Source organism: Halichoeres trimaculatus, unplaced genomic scaffold (genome assembly GCF_033239565.1).
Source record: "Halichoeres trimaculatus isolate MK-OKI-2021-1 unplaced genomic scaffold, fHalTri1.1 fHalTri1_scaffold_3, whole genome shotgun sequence".
Lineage (NCBI taxonomy): Eukaryota > Metazoa > Chordata > Actinopteri > Labriformes > Labridae > Halichoeres > Halichoeres trimaculatus.
Window position 1 is genome coordinate 5,352,491 of NW_027437181.1, and position 18,996 is coordinate 5,371,486.

The 18,996-nt window shown below is 40.4% G+C and overlaps 1 protein-coding gene, 1 long non-coding RNA gene and 2 other non-coding genes across 6 annotated transcripts in view; all 4 read right to left on the reverse strand.

The window, feature by feature from the left end:
• Positions 1–8,179: 8,179 nt before the first annotated feature.
• LOC141788102 (uncharacterized) lies at positions 8,180–11,617 on the reverse strand. The gene is made up of 4 exons (XR_012598108.1): positions 11,512–11,617; positions 10,914–10,956; positions 9,304–10,009; positions 8,180–9,142 (listed from the first exon to the last, which is right to left on the reverse strand). It is a non-coding gene; the product is annotated as an uncharacterized LOC141788102 (long non-coding RNA).
• Positions 10,098–10,207, reverse strand: LOC141788392 (small nucleolar RNA SNORD67). The gene has a single exon (XR_012598135.1). It is a non-coding gene; the product is annotated as a small nucleolar RNA SNORD67 (small nucleolar RNA).
• LOC141788391 (small nucleolar RNA SNORD67) lies at positions 11,047–11,160 on the reverse strand. The gene has a single exon (XR_012598134.1). It is a non-coding gene; the product is annotated as a small nucleolar RNA SNORD67 (small nucleolar RNA).
• Positions 11,618–12,554: 937 nt separating the features above from the next.
• The window catches only part of lrp4 (low density lipoprotein receptor-related protein 4), a 182,100-nt gene continuing 175,658 nt past the window's right edge, over positions 12,555–18,996 (reverse strand). For 2 of the 3 annotated variants that reach the window (XM_074665989.1, XM_074665988.1), the window contains exons 37-38: positions 18,803–18,944; positions 12,555–15,301 (exon numbers count right to left, since the gene is read on the reverse strand). In XM_074665989.1, coding sequence (XP_074522090.1) covers positions 14,960–15,301; positions 18,803–18,944 — 484 coding nt within the window. In that variant the 3' untranslated portion in view covers positions 12,555–14,959. Of the gene's footprint in view, positions 15,302–18,489; positions 18,552–18,802; positions 18,945–18,996 lie in introns of all 3 variants that reach the window. The other variant, XM_074665990.1, reaches the window with a different exon arrangement.

An 18,996-nucleotide genomic window follows, 5' to 3' on the forward strand; every position in this document is an offset into this window, starting at 1 on the left:
AAAGTCCTTTTGTTTTCACCGTGCTGGCTCTCCAGTCATTTGCTTCCAAAACAAATGCACGTTTTGGCAAGAGTCACATCTTTCAGTGAGTAATGGTGCTCATGGGAAATGGTCTTGTAATAGAAAAAATTAGGCAATGGGGTGGATCGCTATACCAATTCATTGTGGTGAAGAGGTAGTTGAGCCACAAGGCAAAGCTCTGAATTTACCGGTCAATCTAGGTTCCAACCCTCACCTATAGCCAGAAGCTGTGGGTAGTGAAGGAAAGGACAAGATCACAAATACAAGTAACTAAAATGAGTTTTCTCTGCAGGACGTCTAGAGCTTGGATGTTCAAAACTCTAACATCCAAAGGGAGCCAGATGAGGATGCCTCTCGGACTTGCGTTACTAGGTCGGGGAGACTCCAGAGCTTTGCACCTGACTTGACATGTTAGCACCAGTTAATTCTCAATCCCGTGCTGCTTTCCAAGTGCCTGAAAGTGAGTGAAAGTTGAGCCAAGCTTCACCCTGGTTTAGGAAAAGCTTTATCTGTTTGGCGTTTCATTTCTTGCACTGTGCTATGTCCACTATTGTACCAGCTCAGGATAGCGTCTCCAACTCACTAATCAACATGTAGAGTCACTTGCCCACTGGGGGCACTGTGATTTGCTGATGTAACCCCCCTTAATCTCTACCCAGAAACATCCCACATCAACCAAAACATTAACATACAGGCAGAGGGAGGCTGAGGCTGAGGCAGACAGACACTGACACACGTTTGCATTTAATATTTTATGGAAAGTTCTGCAGCTCTCCTTTTTAATATCTCGGGAAAAAAAATAAATAAATAAACATTTTTCCGGACTTCTCAGGGGACTGTGACTCACATTGAGTCTAACAGGACAATTTTTCACTCAAAATAACCACATAAATACAGTTTAGATTTTAGTTTTTGCAGTGTATCCAACCAAAATACACAAAGAAACACATCAATAAAAACTTTACGACCACCTGTGCAATCCAGTAGAACAGCTCTACTATAAAGTATTCTTTTATGAAGCTTCTGCATTTTTTAGCTTTTGTTGAGACGACAGAAGGATAATAATTTAACTTAATGGTTTAACTCAACTCTCTGGCTTCATATATAAAAAACATTGTTTGCACTGGGATTGAGATGTAGATATAAACATCACGTGTTCATTGTAGATTGATGAAGTCCTTCATGTCAGAACAATACAAACACATTTTCTTCTCAAAGATGCATCTGGGACTAATTATTTGCCTTCATTAGCAGGAACCATGTCCATCCTGTTAATCACTGACGCTGTGAGGCCTCTCATGGATTGGTGAAACATGCGACCAGTGTGTTTACATATTCATGTAACTCACCAGGGGGCAGGTTACTTCCCTGATCGGTGATTTTCAGGAGCTGAACAAATCATGTTGACCTGGTTTGCAGAGTGGCTGTTTATCTGCTCACATGAAGCCTTCCTTTGATCACCAGCTCACATCTGCACAGCAACCTGCACCAGTGTGTTCAGAGAACCGTGAAAGGTGCATCTCCCCCGGGACCGCTCACACGACAGCCTCCCCAAGGCCACAATAACACATTTATCTCTTTTAAGAGGTGCCACAATCTCAGCCTCAGCCTCACTCTCAGCTGTCCGACATCTTTCTACCCCCTGGAACTCGGGAAACATCTGTGGGCAGCTTGATGTTCCTGCTCTCCCAGGTGAGTTGGGTTTAAAGCAGAACAAGAGCTGCCTGCGGTCACAGAGTGGAGTCGATCCTTCCTCTGTGATCACTCTCTACACTCCTGTCAATCAGAGCCATGAGTCACAGTTTCTTCTGGGACAGAAGGAGTTCAGAGAAAGCAGCAGAAAAATAAAAAATCACTTTCAAGAAATCCCCAACGGGCTTCTGGAAAACTATGATTGTATTTACTGTACATGTTGAATCAATCAGAGGCAGCGTCAAATGAGCAACAGCCTAAAAAACAAACTACAACATTCACAGAGGGTTTCAATGATTGTCTACAAAGTTTTTGGTCATGCAAGGAACAACCTAATCACCCGGATTAGATGGGGACCTCCTGTTGACACTGTGGCAATGTCATCAGTGTTCATCTCAGCTGCTCTCAGGCCCCATTTACACGACAACGTTTCATCTGAAAACGCTAAAACGCTGTGAAAACGCAGCATAAAAAAATCTGCGTTTACACAAAAACGCTGTAGTAAGCATGCCAGGCCTGTAGGTGGTGCTATAACTGTCTTGTCTAGAAGCTGCTTTTGGGAGATATCCACCGAAGTAGAGTTGAGCTGATCATCTGGTGTTTTGGGGAATACTAAGTTAAAAAGTGGAGCAAAAGATGCTAATTTTGTTGAAAGACAGTCAGCAGATCCAGCAGCACAAGCACAAGCACAACTCGGTAGTTCACGATGATCGAAACAATGTTACTGTTGTCCTGTTGTATACGAGCGCGAGGCAGAGTGTGAACTCAGCGTTTCCACTGAAAACGCCGGCTTACTGTTTACACGGCAACGGTGTCAGGAGCGTTTCAGAAAAATCCCACTCTGGAGGCCGTTTTCAAAAGTCTGTGTTCTAGGTCGGCGAAACGCCGTTTCCATGTAAAAGCAAGGCTGGAACGCAACAAAACTTTTGCGTTTCACCCTAAAACCATTGTCGTGTAAACGGCCCCTCAGAGCCTGGAAACAGTGCCCATTAGCGGTTGCACAGATATAAGAGCAGCCCGAGGAGCTACTGAACTCCAAACATCTCTGATAGAAAAAAATGGAGCAACAACCTGTCCTGCAATCAGGACACCAACAGCAGAGCTGGTGAGAGCATCTCTCACCTGCAGTTGAATCTTTTTAGTGTGAGAAAAGGCCCAGACTGTTCTCTTCAGGAGGATCAGCTTAACCATAACCTTGATGTTATAGGAACTCCTTTGTTAGTAATTTTTTTTACTCCATTTCCCATTGTAAGAAATATTCATTGTGGTCAGTGGTGGTTGCTGGTCAGTCAAGGAGGGGAAGCTCATTTTTTTCTGACCTACATCATAAATTTGTTTATTTATTTAAACGTAAATTCTACCCTCCGTGCCAGCTTGTTAGCAGCTGGAGCTGCTACGTGAGACTACGATAGGCTGTAAGTGTGAGTGACAGGGGGAGAAGCTCCACAGCTGGAGCTGTAGCTGCTTATTGGTGAAAAGAGAGAGAATCTTTTAACACAACGTTCGTCATTTTGTAAGAAAGGTAAACTCACTGGGGATCAATAAAGCCTCCGTATCAGTCCAGAACAACTGAATGTAAAACTCAGAAGATGTGAGGGGTTATACTTAAAGATCACTGACTGGCTCATTTCACCGTCAATCAAAAAGGAATTCGGCCTCAGACAGATCATCCAATCATCATGCAGAAGCCCAGCGTCCAGGCCAGCCCACTGCCTCATAGACCCCCAGAGACGCTGAGCGTCTGAGGGCGGGACAAAGCCCAGCGTTTATCCAATTGCTGTCCAGTTTCCACAGTGGAACAACTCACTCAATGCTGCCCCGCTGAAGTCAGAAGACGCTCAGCATCTGACTGTGTTAAAGCACTGAGATGCTGAGGGGATGCATGAGAAGAAGGTGGAGCCAGTTACCTGTGATAGGAGCTGATTCTGAACAAAAGATGAAGCAATTCTAGCGCAGATTTTGTCAATGAAATGCAAACACAGCAGAACATATCACCACTTTTTTGGGGGACTTTTTTAGGGGAATTTGAACTTCCCTTGCAGTCTTAAATCAATCGCCTCTGATAGTGGTCATGGCACACTGAAACACTTACAATCCACCGCAAGGTCCTTGTCACTTTAAAAGTCCTTATTAACTTCACCCCCTCATACCTGAGCAACCCGCCCAAACACTACTCCCCATCTCGCCACCTTTGACCATCAGATGCCAACCTTCTCATCCCCTAAGTATGGCACTTTACAGGTCAGAGCTTTTGCCATTGCATATCCAACTATCTGAAACTCTGTCCCTCCAAGCATCTACAACTCTGACTCACTTCTTTAAAGATCAACTAAAACCTCCCTTTAAAAAAAAAAAAGAAAAAAAAAGCCTCCTGACAAAATGACCTCCATTCACTACCTGTCTGGCATAAAATGTCAAGCATATTGAGAGGCACTGTGAGAATTATCCATAAAAGCCCGTTTTTCCAGGATAAAGACTCCATTTCCTGTGAGCACTATCACTCAATTTGTGAAGTGTGACTCTTCCCAAGGTGTGATCTTCTTTTTATCACTATTTTCTTTTGTTCAAGACAACTTTTCCTGGATTGCAAAGCAACAAAGTAATGTAATAATTTTTAGTAACTTACAGCTATTGTTTGAAACATTGCAACAATCAAACTTTGTAGTTAAGTGTCCAGAAGATGAGCAGACTATCTGTTTAGTGTTCCTCACAGCCCGGTGCTCCGAGACATGTCTTTAATGTGTAACGTTAGTGAATCCTGGTTATGTCCTGCCAGTCATCTACAAAGCAGAGCTAACGTCAATTTTTCATTTTATTGATAGACTCTCAAGTTTGAACAGACCACTGCAGAATACAGTTTAGCCTTTTTAGCCTTTAGCTCATGCACTGTCACTCTCTTGTTTAGCTTTCTTCTGCTCTGACCTCCTTTCTTTTTGCTGTTTTTGGCAGAGAAAAAGACAGCCCTATTTTCTCACTGTTAAACCTTGTCAGCCTGCATTATGTTGTCATAGGACTTTTTAGTCTTTGTGCCATAAATCAATCCTGGATGACCAGGACACGTAAACCATAGACCATATAAAATGTGGAGATAGTCTCTGCTACGTTACCTGTCTGTTCTTGATGCAGAGTAATGAAGCAGATTGTTGGCGGTGGCCATGTTGGATATGATGCAGGCTTTGAGCTTCCTTTCTAACAGCTATAGGGCGCCTGTCAGTCACGTGAGCTGAGCTGTGTCTCTGATTGGACAAATCCAAGTATCTTCTAAACCACTGAGTTGGAAAAAAAAAATCACTCCCATACAGTGTGTGCTAAAAGAGAAATTAGTGTTTCAGACCTAGGCCATTTTTTGAACCAGGCTGTAAATATGTTTTGCTTTGTTTTTTTAAATGCAACAAAAGTGAGTGTTTTTTGGCTTGGTATGTACCTGGTTTTCTTTTTGCAGCCAGCCATATGTGGATTCTTAATGAACAGCAACTTTTAGCGCTTCCTCATAGGCTTTATTTTTATAAACCAGATGTTGACCCTTGATGAAAACTAAGAAACAGAACAAAAGTCCACACAGGGACTTTCAGAATTTAGGGGAAAAAAGTTTAGTATATAATTCCAATGAATCACAAGTACAAAGCATTATAATTGCAAATGTATTAAATCAGTAATTATGATGCACAATGATGAATATAATCAAAGTGTTTTAATTTAGTGAGATCATTTTTCAATATTTTACTAAGTTTAAAACTCATTTATGAATAAAACTTTTCTTTTAACCAGCAAACCTTAAAATTCAGAGCCTTTAACTCACAGTTTCTACCTTCCACTCATTCTTTCGTGCTTCACTAAACCTTGAGATTTAAAGATTTAAAACCCTGTAAACAAAAAAAAAAACACAGTTTTAAACCAGAATGGAAATTAAAGCTGTGATGAACAGGAAATTAATTGTCACACATTTGTGAGAACAATTAATCATTTGGGTCGATCATTAAGCAAGAAAGGGGTCGCTGCTTTTACATGATGAATCATGGGAAATTAAAAATGTTAATGGATTTTTTTTTTTTTTTTTGTAATTTTATGTCTTAATGAAGAGAGGGGTGTAACAATTAGACGCTGATGTCGCCATAAGAAGCATCTGAAAATTAAATTCTGGAGATTAAAAACAGTTTCTGTGAATTTACAGCTCACTGCCTGGGAAAAAGCTATCAGTGCAGCAGCAGGGTAGAAGAAGAAGATGATGATGAAGAAGAAGAAGAAGAAGAAAAGGTGCAGGAGGTGGATTGAGAGTGGGAGCGTTCTCCTCAGACAGCCGGAGGGAGAGCAGGTCTGATATTCAATACCTGAGCGAACACATCATATATCTCATCATATCACAGCCCAAATTTCACTCTGAGGGAAGAAAAGTGAAAACATCTTTGAACAAAACATTTCAGTGCGGCTGACATGAAATCCTCCTCCTGTCAGTTCACACACACACACACACACACTCTGTGCTTACTGTAGTAGTGATGTCAGGCTACAGTGGAGTACAGTGGGCTTCAGTCTGACAGAACGTGTGCAGCAGCGGGAAGCCGCCGTGCAGCTCTGTGACACAGTCTGACAGACAGCTCGGCTCACGTTGACAGGTTTTTGGTGAAAAGTGACGAGTGGATTGACGTTAGCCGGGAATCAAAGGTTTAAAAACGACTCCCATGGTGCACCGCGAACTCTAAAGTTAATGATAGCGCTCTGACTCAAACACATGATGGAGGCTTTGCGGATCTGCTCTGAAAATAAATCTGGTGTCAGTTCACAATTAATGAGATGAATAATTGATTTGTCTCTTGTTCTACATCAAATGAAGGCTGTGAGTGCCCTTCACTGCAGACTTCCTCCTGAATACAGAAACTGTCTTTGCAGGATTCTGGTGAGAGCACATGGAGATGTTTTCCTCCTGCTCCTTTGAGGAGTTTTACCAAACAGACTCAAATTGATGTTGTAAACTTCTCAATGAACCACAAAAGCACAAGACACCATCGATACAAACCCCCTGTTTTGCGGTTGTTTCTCTGAGTTTTCAGTTTCCTGGAGAAACTTCAGTCTCATCCGTGTCAGTTACAGTTTAACCCAATCAAAGTTCTTCCTACAGAAGCTTGCAGTGTTTGTGTGCAGCTGTCAGGCCCTCATGTCTTCCTGTAACAGGATAAATCCAGTGAGACATGATTCCCAGTTACACACCTGTGACCGTGAGCATCAGGACACATTCTGTGCAGGCTGGAGGAAACACTGGTGTTTTACTGCCACCTGGTGGTTCAGTGCAATTCTGTCCTGCAGAGAGGGATGTAGTATTGATGGAAGGAGGTTGTATTTTTGTAGTTTCAGGTCTCTATCAGGCCTCAGACAGTTTTTAGAAAGCTGTTTTGATCAGTAAGAATTATTCCTGGTATAAAGTCGGTCTTAAATTCGAGATTTGGAACAAACTCCAGGAGGATTTAACCTCAACTATTTGGTAGTCCTGTTATTGCTTTTTATTCAGCCAAGAAGAGATCCCACATTCAAAAACTCTTTAGGATGTAAAGCAAAGTTCCCTGTGTTTGTTAAGTATAGACAGTGGTGACCTAAACAGTTAAAGCATTGGGCATATTTAAGAGCTTTCAGTTGTTCTTTGTTGAATTGGCCCTTTAAATACCCATAAAACAAATGACATTTCTCCAAAGTCTCAATCATGCTCTATTCACCATAAACTAGAACCACCGTAAACATTGAAACACTGAAAATGATGGACTGGCCTCAAGTGACCCCGATCCCATCCAGCAGGTTTGGTCCAGTTGTAAAGTAAAGTGGACAGATCTTTTGAACTTTCAAAGAAAAGCCTTTTTCTTGAGGTGGACAAACCAAATATTAAAGTTAAAAGTAGAAAAAAATAGGAGGGCTCACTTCATCTGAGCAATCATCTGCATGTGTCATGTGACTAGGAAGCAAAGAGTCAGCACTTTTAGATCTGTCAGGTATTCTGACAAAAATGGCCACCACTGTATTTAAAAAGGGAAGAGAAAATTGCTCCAAAGAAAAAAAAAAAAGGCTACTCTGCTATTAGGGTTATAAAGAATGAGACTTTTAATTGTTTCCTTGAATTGCCATGTATTTGAGTATTTTTTTAATAATTGAATTGAACTGAAAATGTAAAACAAAATTGTAATAAAAAGAATCCACAGATAGACTCAAAACTGAAAAAATCGCATTTTTTTTTTTAAAAAGGGGGAAAAACACACAAAAAACTACTGTTAAATAACAGATTTAGTCTTTTACAAATTAAAAAAGAAATGACAGGAGTAAAACTTGTTGATTTCCACCCCTTCTTTATTGTAAATTAATGAACAATAATCCAGTCAGCTTTCTTTAAATATACCAACATTTATTACAACTCTTTCTAGCATTTCTCCAAATTTCTCATAAATCTAAATTAATTAGTTATGACTAATATTTTTTCTTTATTTACATATAATTTAAATCTGAATAAATATTTATACACCCAACATATTAACAAATATAAATTTCCTAGCACTTATACACACACATAAGTCCTGCTATTTAAACATATACACACCCCCGAAAGCAATCAAACATTTTAATTAAAATAAGTATAACAAGCGAGATTTGGTTCTTTTCACAGCTTGGACTTCATGCTTGTTCTTGTTTTGATGAATTCATTAGTTATAAAAATACAACAGCAATAGAAACAAGATTCTCAAAACTTTAAATATATAAAAGTTTATTTGATGAAGAGACAAAAAGTACAAACGCTTGAGAACAGGCGTCTAAAATACAAGAGATAATACATTTCATTTAGAAGCGCCATTCTAAGCACCCAAGGACACTTCACAAAATACTTAATAAAAACACACTGTATCAAAATCACAATTCAAATAAAAACATACAACAGTAATAGTTAAATGAGGGTGGAAATTTAAAAAACAAAACAAAAAACAGTTTGTAACAGATGGGTTTTGAGTTTTGATTTGAAGTGGGGAAGAGAGTCAGTGTTTCTGAGATATTACGTCCATTATGTTGGATCAGAGAAAAGGTGGCAACATGATTTTTTGGACATGTTTTCCTTTTCTCCAATTTGTCCAGAATTTTGTGAACTGGTGAAAATTATGTCTATTCATATGAATACGACCATCATGAGCTTCTTGTCATATCTCCTTGGTGTTACTTCACCCACGTGCACACATCACCAAGGTTGAGGCACGCTGCCGGCCGACATCACCAGAACAAAGAGATATGCCAGATGAGCTGTGGCCTCTGATGATGCAAGGCAATCACAAACAGCGTAATCCTTCAGAGGCTCCTCAGACAGACAACCCGCTCCTGTCACCTCTGCAGTCGGCCGGTGTTGTGATGAGCTCGACTGCTCCGACTCAAAGGATTATTGAACGGTTTGATGCCGTGACAAGGACCGCTGGAGAAATGACAGTTTGTGCATATTTACTACAGCCTGTGTCTGCACTGTTTGCTTGTGGTGTGATGAAAAAATGTATCTTCAAAAACAAGTTTTTCCTTTGAGTGCTGCTCAACAAGAGTAAGACCAAAATACAGAACAAAAAAAATCATCACACATACCAAGCCTGAAATCCAGACCATTATTTGGCCAATCCAGGTCACACTGCAGCATTTCTGGGATCAAAGATAGCAGATGTAGATCCAACCTGTACTTCATCTCTGACCTGCAGCTCTGGAACTCTCAGTTTAGTTTCCTGGGAGCGAGCCAGCCTGTGGGGAAAAAGGAGCGCAGTCAGACGACAGAAAGGGAGCAGGGGATTTTAAACAGCACAGCCAATGATTTAGTTAAAGGAAGCAGTGAGGACAAACGGGAGGAAAACAGCCATCGTGGGCAGTTTGTTCTCCAATGAGTCCAACTATCAAGTGGGCCACTGATCACAGCCTGAGGAAGTTTTAAGTGGGTCATTAATGACCAGCAGAGCCACCATATGCAGGCAGAAGCTGTGCCATGATGAATAGAAATGTACAGAGTTATTAACACAGTGAGAAACAAATGATTGTGCTGAATGGACGGCAAAGCCTGTGGTGCCTCAGGAGAAACTTCCTCTCACTGGATGTTTAAGCCAGAAGGAGGACAACTTAAGGAGAACTTATTCTACATGGTTAAACCAAAAATTCATGCAAGGATTAGGAGTTTTGAGCCGACACACATGAGCTGGCAGAATTGAAGTTTGTGTGTCCTCACCAATTGCAGGTTGGAGTTTTCACATGAAGGAAAACTGTGGCCAGTAAAACAGCCTTGTCCATCTACTCTCCAAACTTCAGGCTGAGAGAGAAGAAACACAGAAGTGTAAGTTAAAGGAAATGCAGGAAAAAAAAAAAAAAAAACAGCACTTGCTCATCAGATTTGGGGATGACTCAGATGGCCCCTGTGCACTTCGGGTGTCACCACAGGAAGTCAGGATGGGTTGCTGTGCAAATGCCACCAGCAACCCATCAGATAGTGCAACTCATCACCGTCACACCCCAGTGGCCACAACAAAAATAAACAAATGAATGTAAAACCAACTTATTTACATGCAACACTTGCTGTAAACGTGGACTCCTTTGGTGAAAAGCCTAAGCAAAGTCAGGGTGATGCTATCTGGCTGTTTTTATGAGAGTACGCAGTCCATGCCTAAAAATTTGGGGATGCTTTGTCCATGTGTACGGTGGCCCTGATGTGCAAAACAACAAATCCTAATCTCTTGTATGTAAACTCAAAATAATCACCCCACACCTTATATCTGCATTCAAGAAAGTCACAAATTAGGGCTATTTAAGATCAACCTCCACTCTGAATGGGATGATGAAAAGTCATCACAAATGTGTGCATGGAAGTCCTGCTGATTCACCCCAATTATCAACTTTTTTCACAAAAATTTGTGACTTTGAGGTCAGAATATTGCTCTTCTCCCTGTACCAAGCTGTCATCTACTGGATATGTTCTGTAAATCATTTTTAGGAGGTTTTCTGTTGCTCTGCTCTAAAATACTATCTGATAAACACTTTTCGGGTTATTTTTCGAATCGTGTTTTGCCCTTCAGGATCAGCATACTTCATGATTAAGGCTCTGTGAAAGCACTGTGGGAGACACTTGCACAACAAGGTAACAAAAAAAAAACAGCTTATTTGTGGAAATACTAATCCCACTTGAAACAGGAAGAGATGTAATATCTTTAGAAACAAACCTTTAGGGTGATGAAGGAACTGCCTCCCAGGTCAGCCGCCGAGCTTTGATAAAGAATTAGAGAAATAAGACAAACAGGTTAATACAGATTCAACTTTCTGTGATTAGATTAAGACTTTAGAAGAGGGTAAAGGGCTGAGTCAGATGGCCCCTGTGCACACTGTGTGTCCTCAGGTAAGGTCGGATCAGGGAGCTGATGCCACTGCAGCAGACACCCCGACTGATTAGTGCAACTCATCACTCTCACACCCTGAATTTTTACATAAGACACTGGCCTTTGTACAGAGCAAACAGCATTTAACAGGCTACAGCAACGATACAGCAGTCTGCTTAGCTCTAACCACGTGTTTACAACGTGTTTAACCTAGCATAATTATTAAACAAAGAAAACGATGCACTTGCGGTTCATGTAATATTGAGACATTAGAATGAACGTGTAGATTGTTCACACTAAACTAGACCGCTGTTTCAAACGTGAACCAACATTAACCAAGTTAGCTATACCCTTAGCATTTATGCTATCGTCGAGCATTGATTTCCGCTTCGGTGAAATTTCAGACAGAATTATAAAACCCAAAGGTTAACAGAAGCCAACATACCGTAGTCCAACAGAAATAGCACCGATATGTCGATAAAAACCATTTCTTCAACATTGTTAAACAGACATATGAGCTTGAGAATGTAGCATCGAGAAGCTGCCTCATTTTGAACAGCGTGTGCGAGAGCGCTTATCGCTGATTGGGTTAAATCGTTCACTCCAAGCAGCTGATTGGCTGGATGGTACTTCCTTCTCTAGGATCCGCCAATGACAAGTTTCATTGATGTCACGTGCAGATACTACCACATAATGAGCAGAAAATGAGTGAAATTGATTTCTCATAGGAGAAATAATGCTAAATTAAAATACATATTAGTAACAGTTTGTAACACATTTAGACGTATAAGTCTGAACAACTCATTTTAATTTCAATTAACCGGTTAACAAACCCAACAAATCCCCAAAACCATTATCTTTTTCAAATTTTAACATACCTTGGTGTTTTATCATACTTAGCGTATCTTCACAGCATTTTATTTTGATTTTAAACTCCATGTTATTTAAATGTATGCTTAATTAAAGGTTTGGCTGACTTTGATCGGATTTTTGAAGTTTGCGCTTGCCCTCTTTTTTAGTAATCATAATAACTTTGATGGATTTTAACCCTGATCCGTTTGATTTTTATTTTACCTTATCTTAACATCTGGATGAGAAACTTTATTATTATTTGGTATTGGTAACCACTTACCTTGATGTCATTGAAGTCTTCTGTCAGTCATTTATTTCTCACAGAAAACAAATATGCCTGCCTGGTACCGTGAAACTTTTTTTCCCACTCCTGTATACACACATTTTTTTTTTTTTTTTATTTTAAAATTGATGGAAATTACTTCTAAAATTAAAAATTTTTCTTTTTTTATTTAGCCATTTTTAGAATGCCTGTTGTAGTCTGTTTTATAACCATCCATTAAGTATATAAATGTTGTCCTAAACTTTCTAAAATGTACTTTCTTCAAATCTAAAAACATATGGTGACTGTGTGGTTACATCTGTAATCCCTCATTACCTCAGGATGAAAGATGAGTGAGACAAAGGCTCCGTTGAAATGCAAATGCAGTTTTATATTAAAAGATAGCAAAGGGATATTTCACTATATCACACAACACAGCTTGTTAGTACTGCCATGGAAATACATATACAGTCTTTTCATATTTACACATCAAGTGACAACCAAACAGAAATCATAAATACCTCTTTTTGTTAACTTTACAACAGCTATACGCGACCAGTATTTCATAAGATAAAAAGAGCACTATTAAATAACTGGCATCTTCCCTATCATTTACAAGGCTTGGAAACACAGTGGTTAAAATAATCCAGCAAAAAAAAAAAAAAAGTTCTTCTCCAGTGAGTAAAATTAACACAAGTCTAAAAACAGTCATGAAATCCCTTTGTACAAAAGACTATACAACTTAATCGATGAAATATCTTCAATAGAAATGTTTAAATGCTTTCATCCGCATGATAAAATCTGTACAGTTTTAGCATTCCTGCAGCAGAGATGGAGGGACTGTGAGCCAGGGTGGTTGGTTACTGTGTCGCTGTGATGCTCAGTAAAGCCTACTGACAACCAATCCTAAGAGACTGTAGTTCTGTAGCTGCCAAGACCCTCGTTCATTGGCCTCAGTGCTTCGTCTAGCAGCATGTCAGCAAACGGCTGAGCTCGTAGCAGATACTTCAAAATTCTGTTAAGTCTAACCGATATATTTGTCAATATAGTAATATAGTAAATTCCATGTACCATGGTTCAACAACAAACAGAATGGTACTCTAAAGCAATACATAGTATCTTTACATGTATTAGAGTCATTTCAGTAAGTTGTCAGTGATATATCTCTAAACTATAACCCTCGCTGTCTGCTGGGGTCAGACATGCACAGTGTTCCTAAGGTACCCATTGTTTATATCGTAGTGTGGCTGAAACTGCGAGTACGCGTTTGCTTTACAGATTTGGTGATGGAGTCAAAACTCAGGTACTAAAAGGTAAAAATGAGCTGTGATGGCGTTAAGCCGTGCAGATACTTTTGGTTCAACATAGCAAAAGTTAAGATGTAGTTATGTCTCTGTCAGTTTGTTAAATAAAGCAGGGAAAGATTCCAATTTTTTTTTTAATGATATTTCTAAACAAACTTGAAATTGTGTTGAACTTTGTTAAAACAGCAGAGCTTCAAACTCTAGGATTAAGTGCAGTTGCCCTTTTTGTTGTAATTAAACCCAAGTTTTATAATTCTTGAAAAGATACTTTGAAGATATACTTCAGGCTTTTGGAGTAGAGAGAATCCAACAATGGTGAAGACATAAACAAAACCAAAACTATCTGCATGGCTAAACAGCCTCCATGTTACATATCTGATTAAAAAAGCATGTAGTTTAGAATTTGAGTGACCAAAGTAAAACAAACGCCACAACCATTTTAAAACCTCTGAGAAAAATAAATATTCAGCTGAGGGAAGAAAAAGAACGAAATGTTTGGCACTTCGGCTGTTACTTCATTGTAGCTTCTTCTGCTTTGCCAGAAAATCAACAATGGTTGAAATACAATTTCAAAGAGAGAACAACAAAAGGCTCCTTTCAGGTTAGTTCTGCGGAAAATGAGCGGACTTGACGGCAGCGGCTACAGTAAGTCCTCGACCTGTTGAAGGCGGTAAAATAAGGAATCATGAGGTTTCCCACTGAGGGCGAGTCAAAGTCAGAGGAAAGAAACATTCTGTGAATTTAGATTTCTACTGATGTTTCAATGCAGAAAGAAGCATGGGGACTCTGTGAAGCCCCACCCTTTGGCACTGTCATAAATACAACTTTGTCCTGCTGCAACACAGCTCTAACGAAACACTCTCGCCAGCAAACCCACTCGGCAAGTACAAAAACGTTCATAAATAGAGTTTATAAAGTCATGAGTGGCGTAAGAGAGAGCGCCGAGGTTACATCATCTGGGGAGTGGGTTTTCGCTTTGTCCAGGAGGAAAAAAAAATCCACAAAATAAAAATAAAGGTGAATGATCACAGAGAAGCGTTTGTCGCAGTGCGAGTCTGCATCCTTGAGAAAGGCGCCAGAAAACACTTGTGTCTCTCTGCTCATCTCCTCCCCAGAGTCCTCGGCTTTCTTATTCCAGCATGCTCATTAGTTTGTCATGTTGCCTGAAGGCTGAAGCATTGAGGGTGCTGTACTATGTGTATGTGTGTGTGTGTGTGTGTGTGTGTGTGTGTACAAGTAGGACGGAGCCCCAGTTTCAGAGACAGGAGTTGTGTTTAGAGAGCTTATGAGTGTAACCAGGTCCATGAGTGCTGTTTCTCTACGTCTGCAACAGCTTCTGTATCTGTACCTACAGTAATCCTGTGTGTGTGTTTGTACCAGCTATAAATACAGATGTGTGTGTATGTGTGTGTGTGTGTGTGTGTTTTAGGTAATGGAGGTTGTGGGTAAAGCCTGGAGGAAAGCCGGGGCCTCCCTCACACTTCGCTCTCCGTTGAGGGCTTGCGTGAGGAGGCCCAGCCGGTGTCAGGTAGGCTGTGTTGGGCGTGGCGCTGCGGGGTGATGGCTGAAGGGGTCAGGGTGGTTATGGAGGAGCATTCAGACGCCTCCTCCTGGAGGAGCTGCTCCGTCTCGCCGTCATCTAGGGAAGCGCTGCTGGCCTGCAGGGACACAGTGTCTGTACGCATGCAAGTGTGCAGGCCGCCTCGGGACGGCTTGATCTGTTTTAGGTCGTCCCAGTAAAGCTCCTCATTGGACAGGAGGCACACGCCCTCAACGATGCGGATCTTCTCCTTGGTGTAGCCTCCGTCCACTCCCCCCTGGATGGAAAGAACAATGGTAAATCAGTCAAACGAAAGATTACACTGGAAAAGTATAATCAATCTTTTAACCTGGCTTTCATTCGTGACACTTTTCTTATTAGTTTTTCACATTTCTGTCTTTCTTTCCTCAACCTTAATTACACTCAGCTGTGTTAGATATAACTTCCAAAACTTTTCAAACAGATTTACTGAATTAGACTCAAAGAACAAAAAGTTCAACCTGTAAAAGATGGATTTCCCTTCAGAATAAATCATCAACCCACTGCACAACACTCCAAAACAAAGAGTCATTTCCAAACACACCCCATGCACAGAGTCATCTCTAACACTCTGCTTTCTTCTGGTTTGGTCTTACATTTGTCAAATCTGGAGTGAAATCCATTGGATTGCTCCATGATACAAAGATAATGGCATTGCGACTTACATGATATAAAGACATTTATATCCCAGAGAGGGAGATGGCACTATTCTATAGACTAAATGGAGTTATGGTGTATTGCATTATATCAAACTTCTGTTCAGATTATTGAGTCTGCTGGAGAAGGAATAATTTGAACAGCATGAAATACAAAAAGCAACCTGCAAGCAGCCAGCAGCAGCAGTTTACAGATTTTTAAAGGAGTCTTTTTTTTTCAGGTTGTTAAATCAGTAACAAGAAACAGAGAGCTGGATGAAAGTTCAGCTGTCGACTGAAAGCTCGTTACAAGAAACCCTGTTCTTTTACCTTTCAAAATAATTTCTAAGTCCTTCTCAACAATGCAGCAAGCAGTTATCCAAGAGCTTCACTTTTAGATTCATGGGTTAAATAAATGTAGCACTGCTGCATCAGTGCAGTCTGAAACCATGACTCAGAGGTAAGGGACCACTTAAAAGTGCTATTTTGAGGCATTTATATTTATTTATTAATAAAGCACAACACTGCAACAGTGAGACACAGGACTGCTCACAGCACGTCGACCAGAGACGATCCCTTGGACTGAAGCCACCTAAAGTTGACCAGTCTCCACCCATTTATCAATCACTGTAGTTTGCTCCTTTGATTTAACTTCACCTACAGGTCTGTGAAATTAATTCAGACACTTTGTGCTGATGTGATGCAGTTGCGGCTTAATCATAATCTTATTCCATTGAACACAAATTAAATTAAAGCTAAGCAGCACTGAAAAAGCACCGACGGCATCATCATTGAAAACTACTTCCTGGTTCATGGGGGTATGAAAATTTAGCACTAGGCACAATGCACATCTTTCTAGGGTGAAACAGGCTGCAGGCGCTGAATGTTGTAAGAATTAAACGTTACATGTTTCCAATGCAAACCTGTAAGGCAGTTTTGGTGATGCTACAAGTTTTCTGAGCGCCATCAAGAAAACTTTTGTTTCAAATTTGGTTCCCGTTGTTTGCATGATGAATGTCTGATTTACTTTCCTGTAGGTCTAGTCTGGGGCTGTTTTCAAAACTGTCAACTACATACTTCATGTGAACACAGTATGTAGTAGGCAGTGCATACTACCTACTGCTTTGGCGTGTAGCATGTAGTATAACCGTTTCAGCTGTGTCTATTTCATAGTATTCAACTCAGGTTTTCAGTTTCGGGAAGCAGAACTACAACTGATGGATTTTTTTTTGCCTGCTTTATCAATGAACAACACTAACTATGTGTAGATCTTAACATTTTAATTATTTTGTTAATGAGATCATAGCAGAATCATCATATTTAATTTTAATTTTTTGCCAAAGGTTTTATCCTTTATTAAAAACAAATCTGGAAGGGACTTTTATTTTTACAGCTGATGGAAAAAACACTTCCATATAATCCACATATGGTTCAAAAAAGTGAATTAGTGGTTTATATGAGCTTCAATGAATTTGTAGAAGTAAATGCCTCATTAAGACTAGAAGTGACAAGATTTACTGATGAAAAAGGCTTTAGAAATAAAATGTATTATTATTATCATTATCATTTTTATTATGTTTATTTTCATTATTGTTGTATTTTAAATGTAATGCCAACTCAGTCCAGTTGATGGTGGTAATTCACCAAAACATGCCAGTAGCATAGACAAACAGTATTAAGACTGTGTAATGCATTTCCGCACGAACAAGACGCGCGGAAATTAGATCTGCGCAAGAGAACATGTGAGGCTTTTATGCTTTTTAACGTCCTGTGTGGCGTCTGTTGGTGTCCATCACTAAACTGCAGGGGGCAGTGTATCACAAACATAAGTCTACCAGAGTACTAAACGAGAGTCAAAGAAGTTGGCCTTTTGTTTACAACATGACATATCTGTCCCGGAGATTTTTCCAGGTTCTTCTCACCGATTCCTCTTCTCTGCTGAGAGTGGCAGCAATTTCTGCCATCTTGTCCGGCAGGTTAGAAAATTTTCGAGTGTGCGCGATGCGGAAATTTTCCGCGTTGAAGGGACCGCGTGAAGGGGCGTAGGTGCAAAAATGACAATTTGTTTGCACGAAGCCGTGCGGACCCCGCAGATGCGTCAAGCATAAATCAGCCTTTAGCGCCGTGCATTGTGGGAAACAATGCACAAGACCAGGTAGATTGGTCTGTTGCATTCTGAGAAATCCTCCTGGATCAGTAGGACATCCAGGGATCTTTGACATACTGCAGATTTTAAGTTTTCACATATGGACTTCTACTGACAGTAACACTGCTAGTGTAGTATGTGGTCTGGAAATTAGCCTGGGTCTAAGTTTAAAGAGCTGCTGTGGGTGAATTTTTCATGTTGTGGGTGCAGCTAAATCAGCTGATAGGCAACGCCTACAACAAAAACCAACATAAAACTTTTTGAAACCCCATCAGGATCCTGTGAACCAGGTTTGGAGACTCTATGAGGATTCTGAAGTGAAACGCGCCTACACATCATGAAAACACTGTGGAGGCCTAACTTTGACTTGACCATTTGAATCAAATACATGGACTGGCTGATATCTTACTGAAACTTTAAATTAAGTGTTGGTCTGTTTAAATATTTACAGTATAAGTAGAGACATGCTGTTGATCACAGAGCTCTATCACTGCACCAAAGAGAGGACTGGTTTAGTCTGAGAAGCAGGTTTCATGCAGTGAATGACAGAAGAAATGACGTCAAAACAAAACAAAAAAAGCAGAAGACGAGTCTGAGAAAAGACACAACAGGAAAGGACACAACTCCTTCATGCTGTGTAACTACCTCTCCACGGAAACAGTGGGTCAAAAGATAAAAGGAGAGAGGGAGTTGTAGGGATGAGAAAGCTGCAGTGAAAGGAGAGAAAGAAGGAGAGAAAGAGAGAAGATGAAGGCTGGAGCATCCTGCTGCCGTCACACGTTAACAATACTTCAGCTCAGTCAATCCGAGCAGAGACAAAGAGAATTTGTCTCTGTGGTTATCCAGCAAACAGCTACTTCTTCTGTGATCAGACTAAGAAGACATCATGGATTCATAATCCATTCATCTGTTAACAAATTCATTTATAGTTCATCCTCAGAGTCCAGACTGACGTTACCTCTTTCTTATATCGAAGCTGGTTGTATATGGGAGGTTTCTGCGACGCCTCAATCTTGACCTCTTGTGTGGACGTCCGGTACGAGGGGTTACTGTAGGTCAGGTTGCTCACTCCCGGGTCGGCAAACTTTGACTTTTTGTGTCTGACATTATCAAACAGAGAGGAAACAGCACATCTGTTAACACATCTGCAGA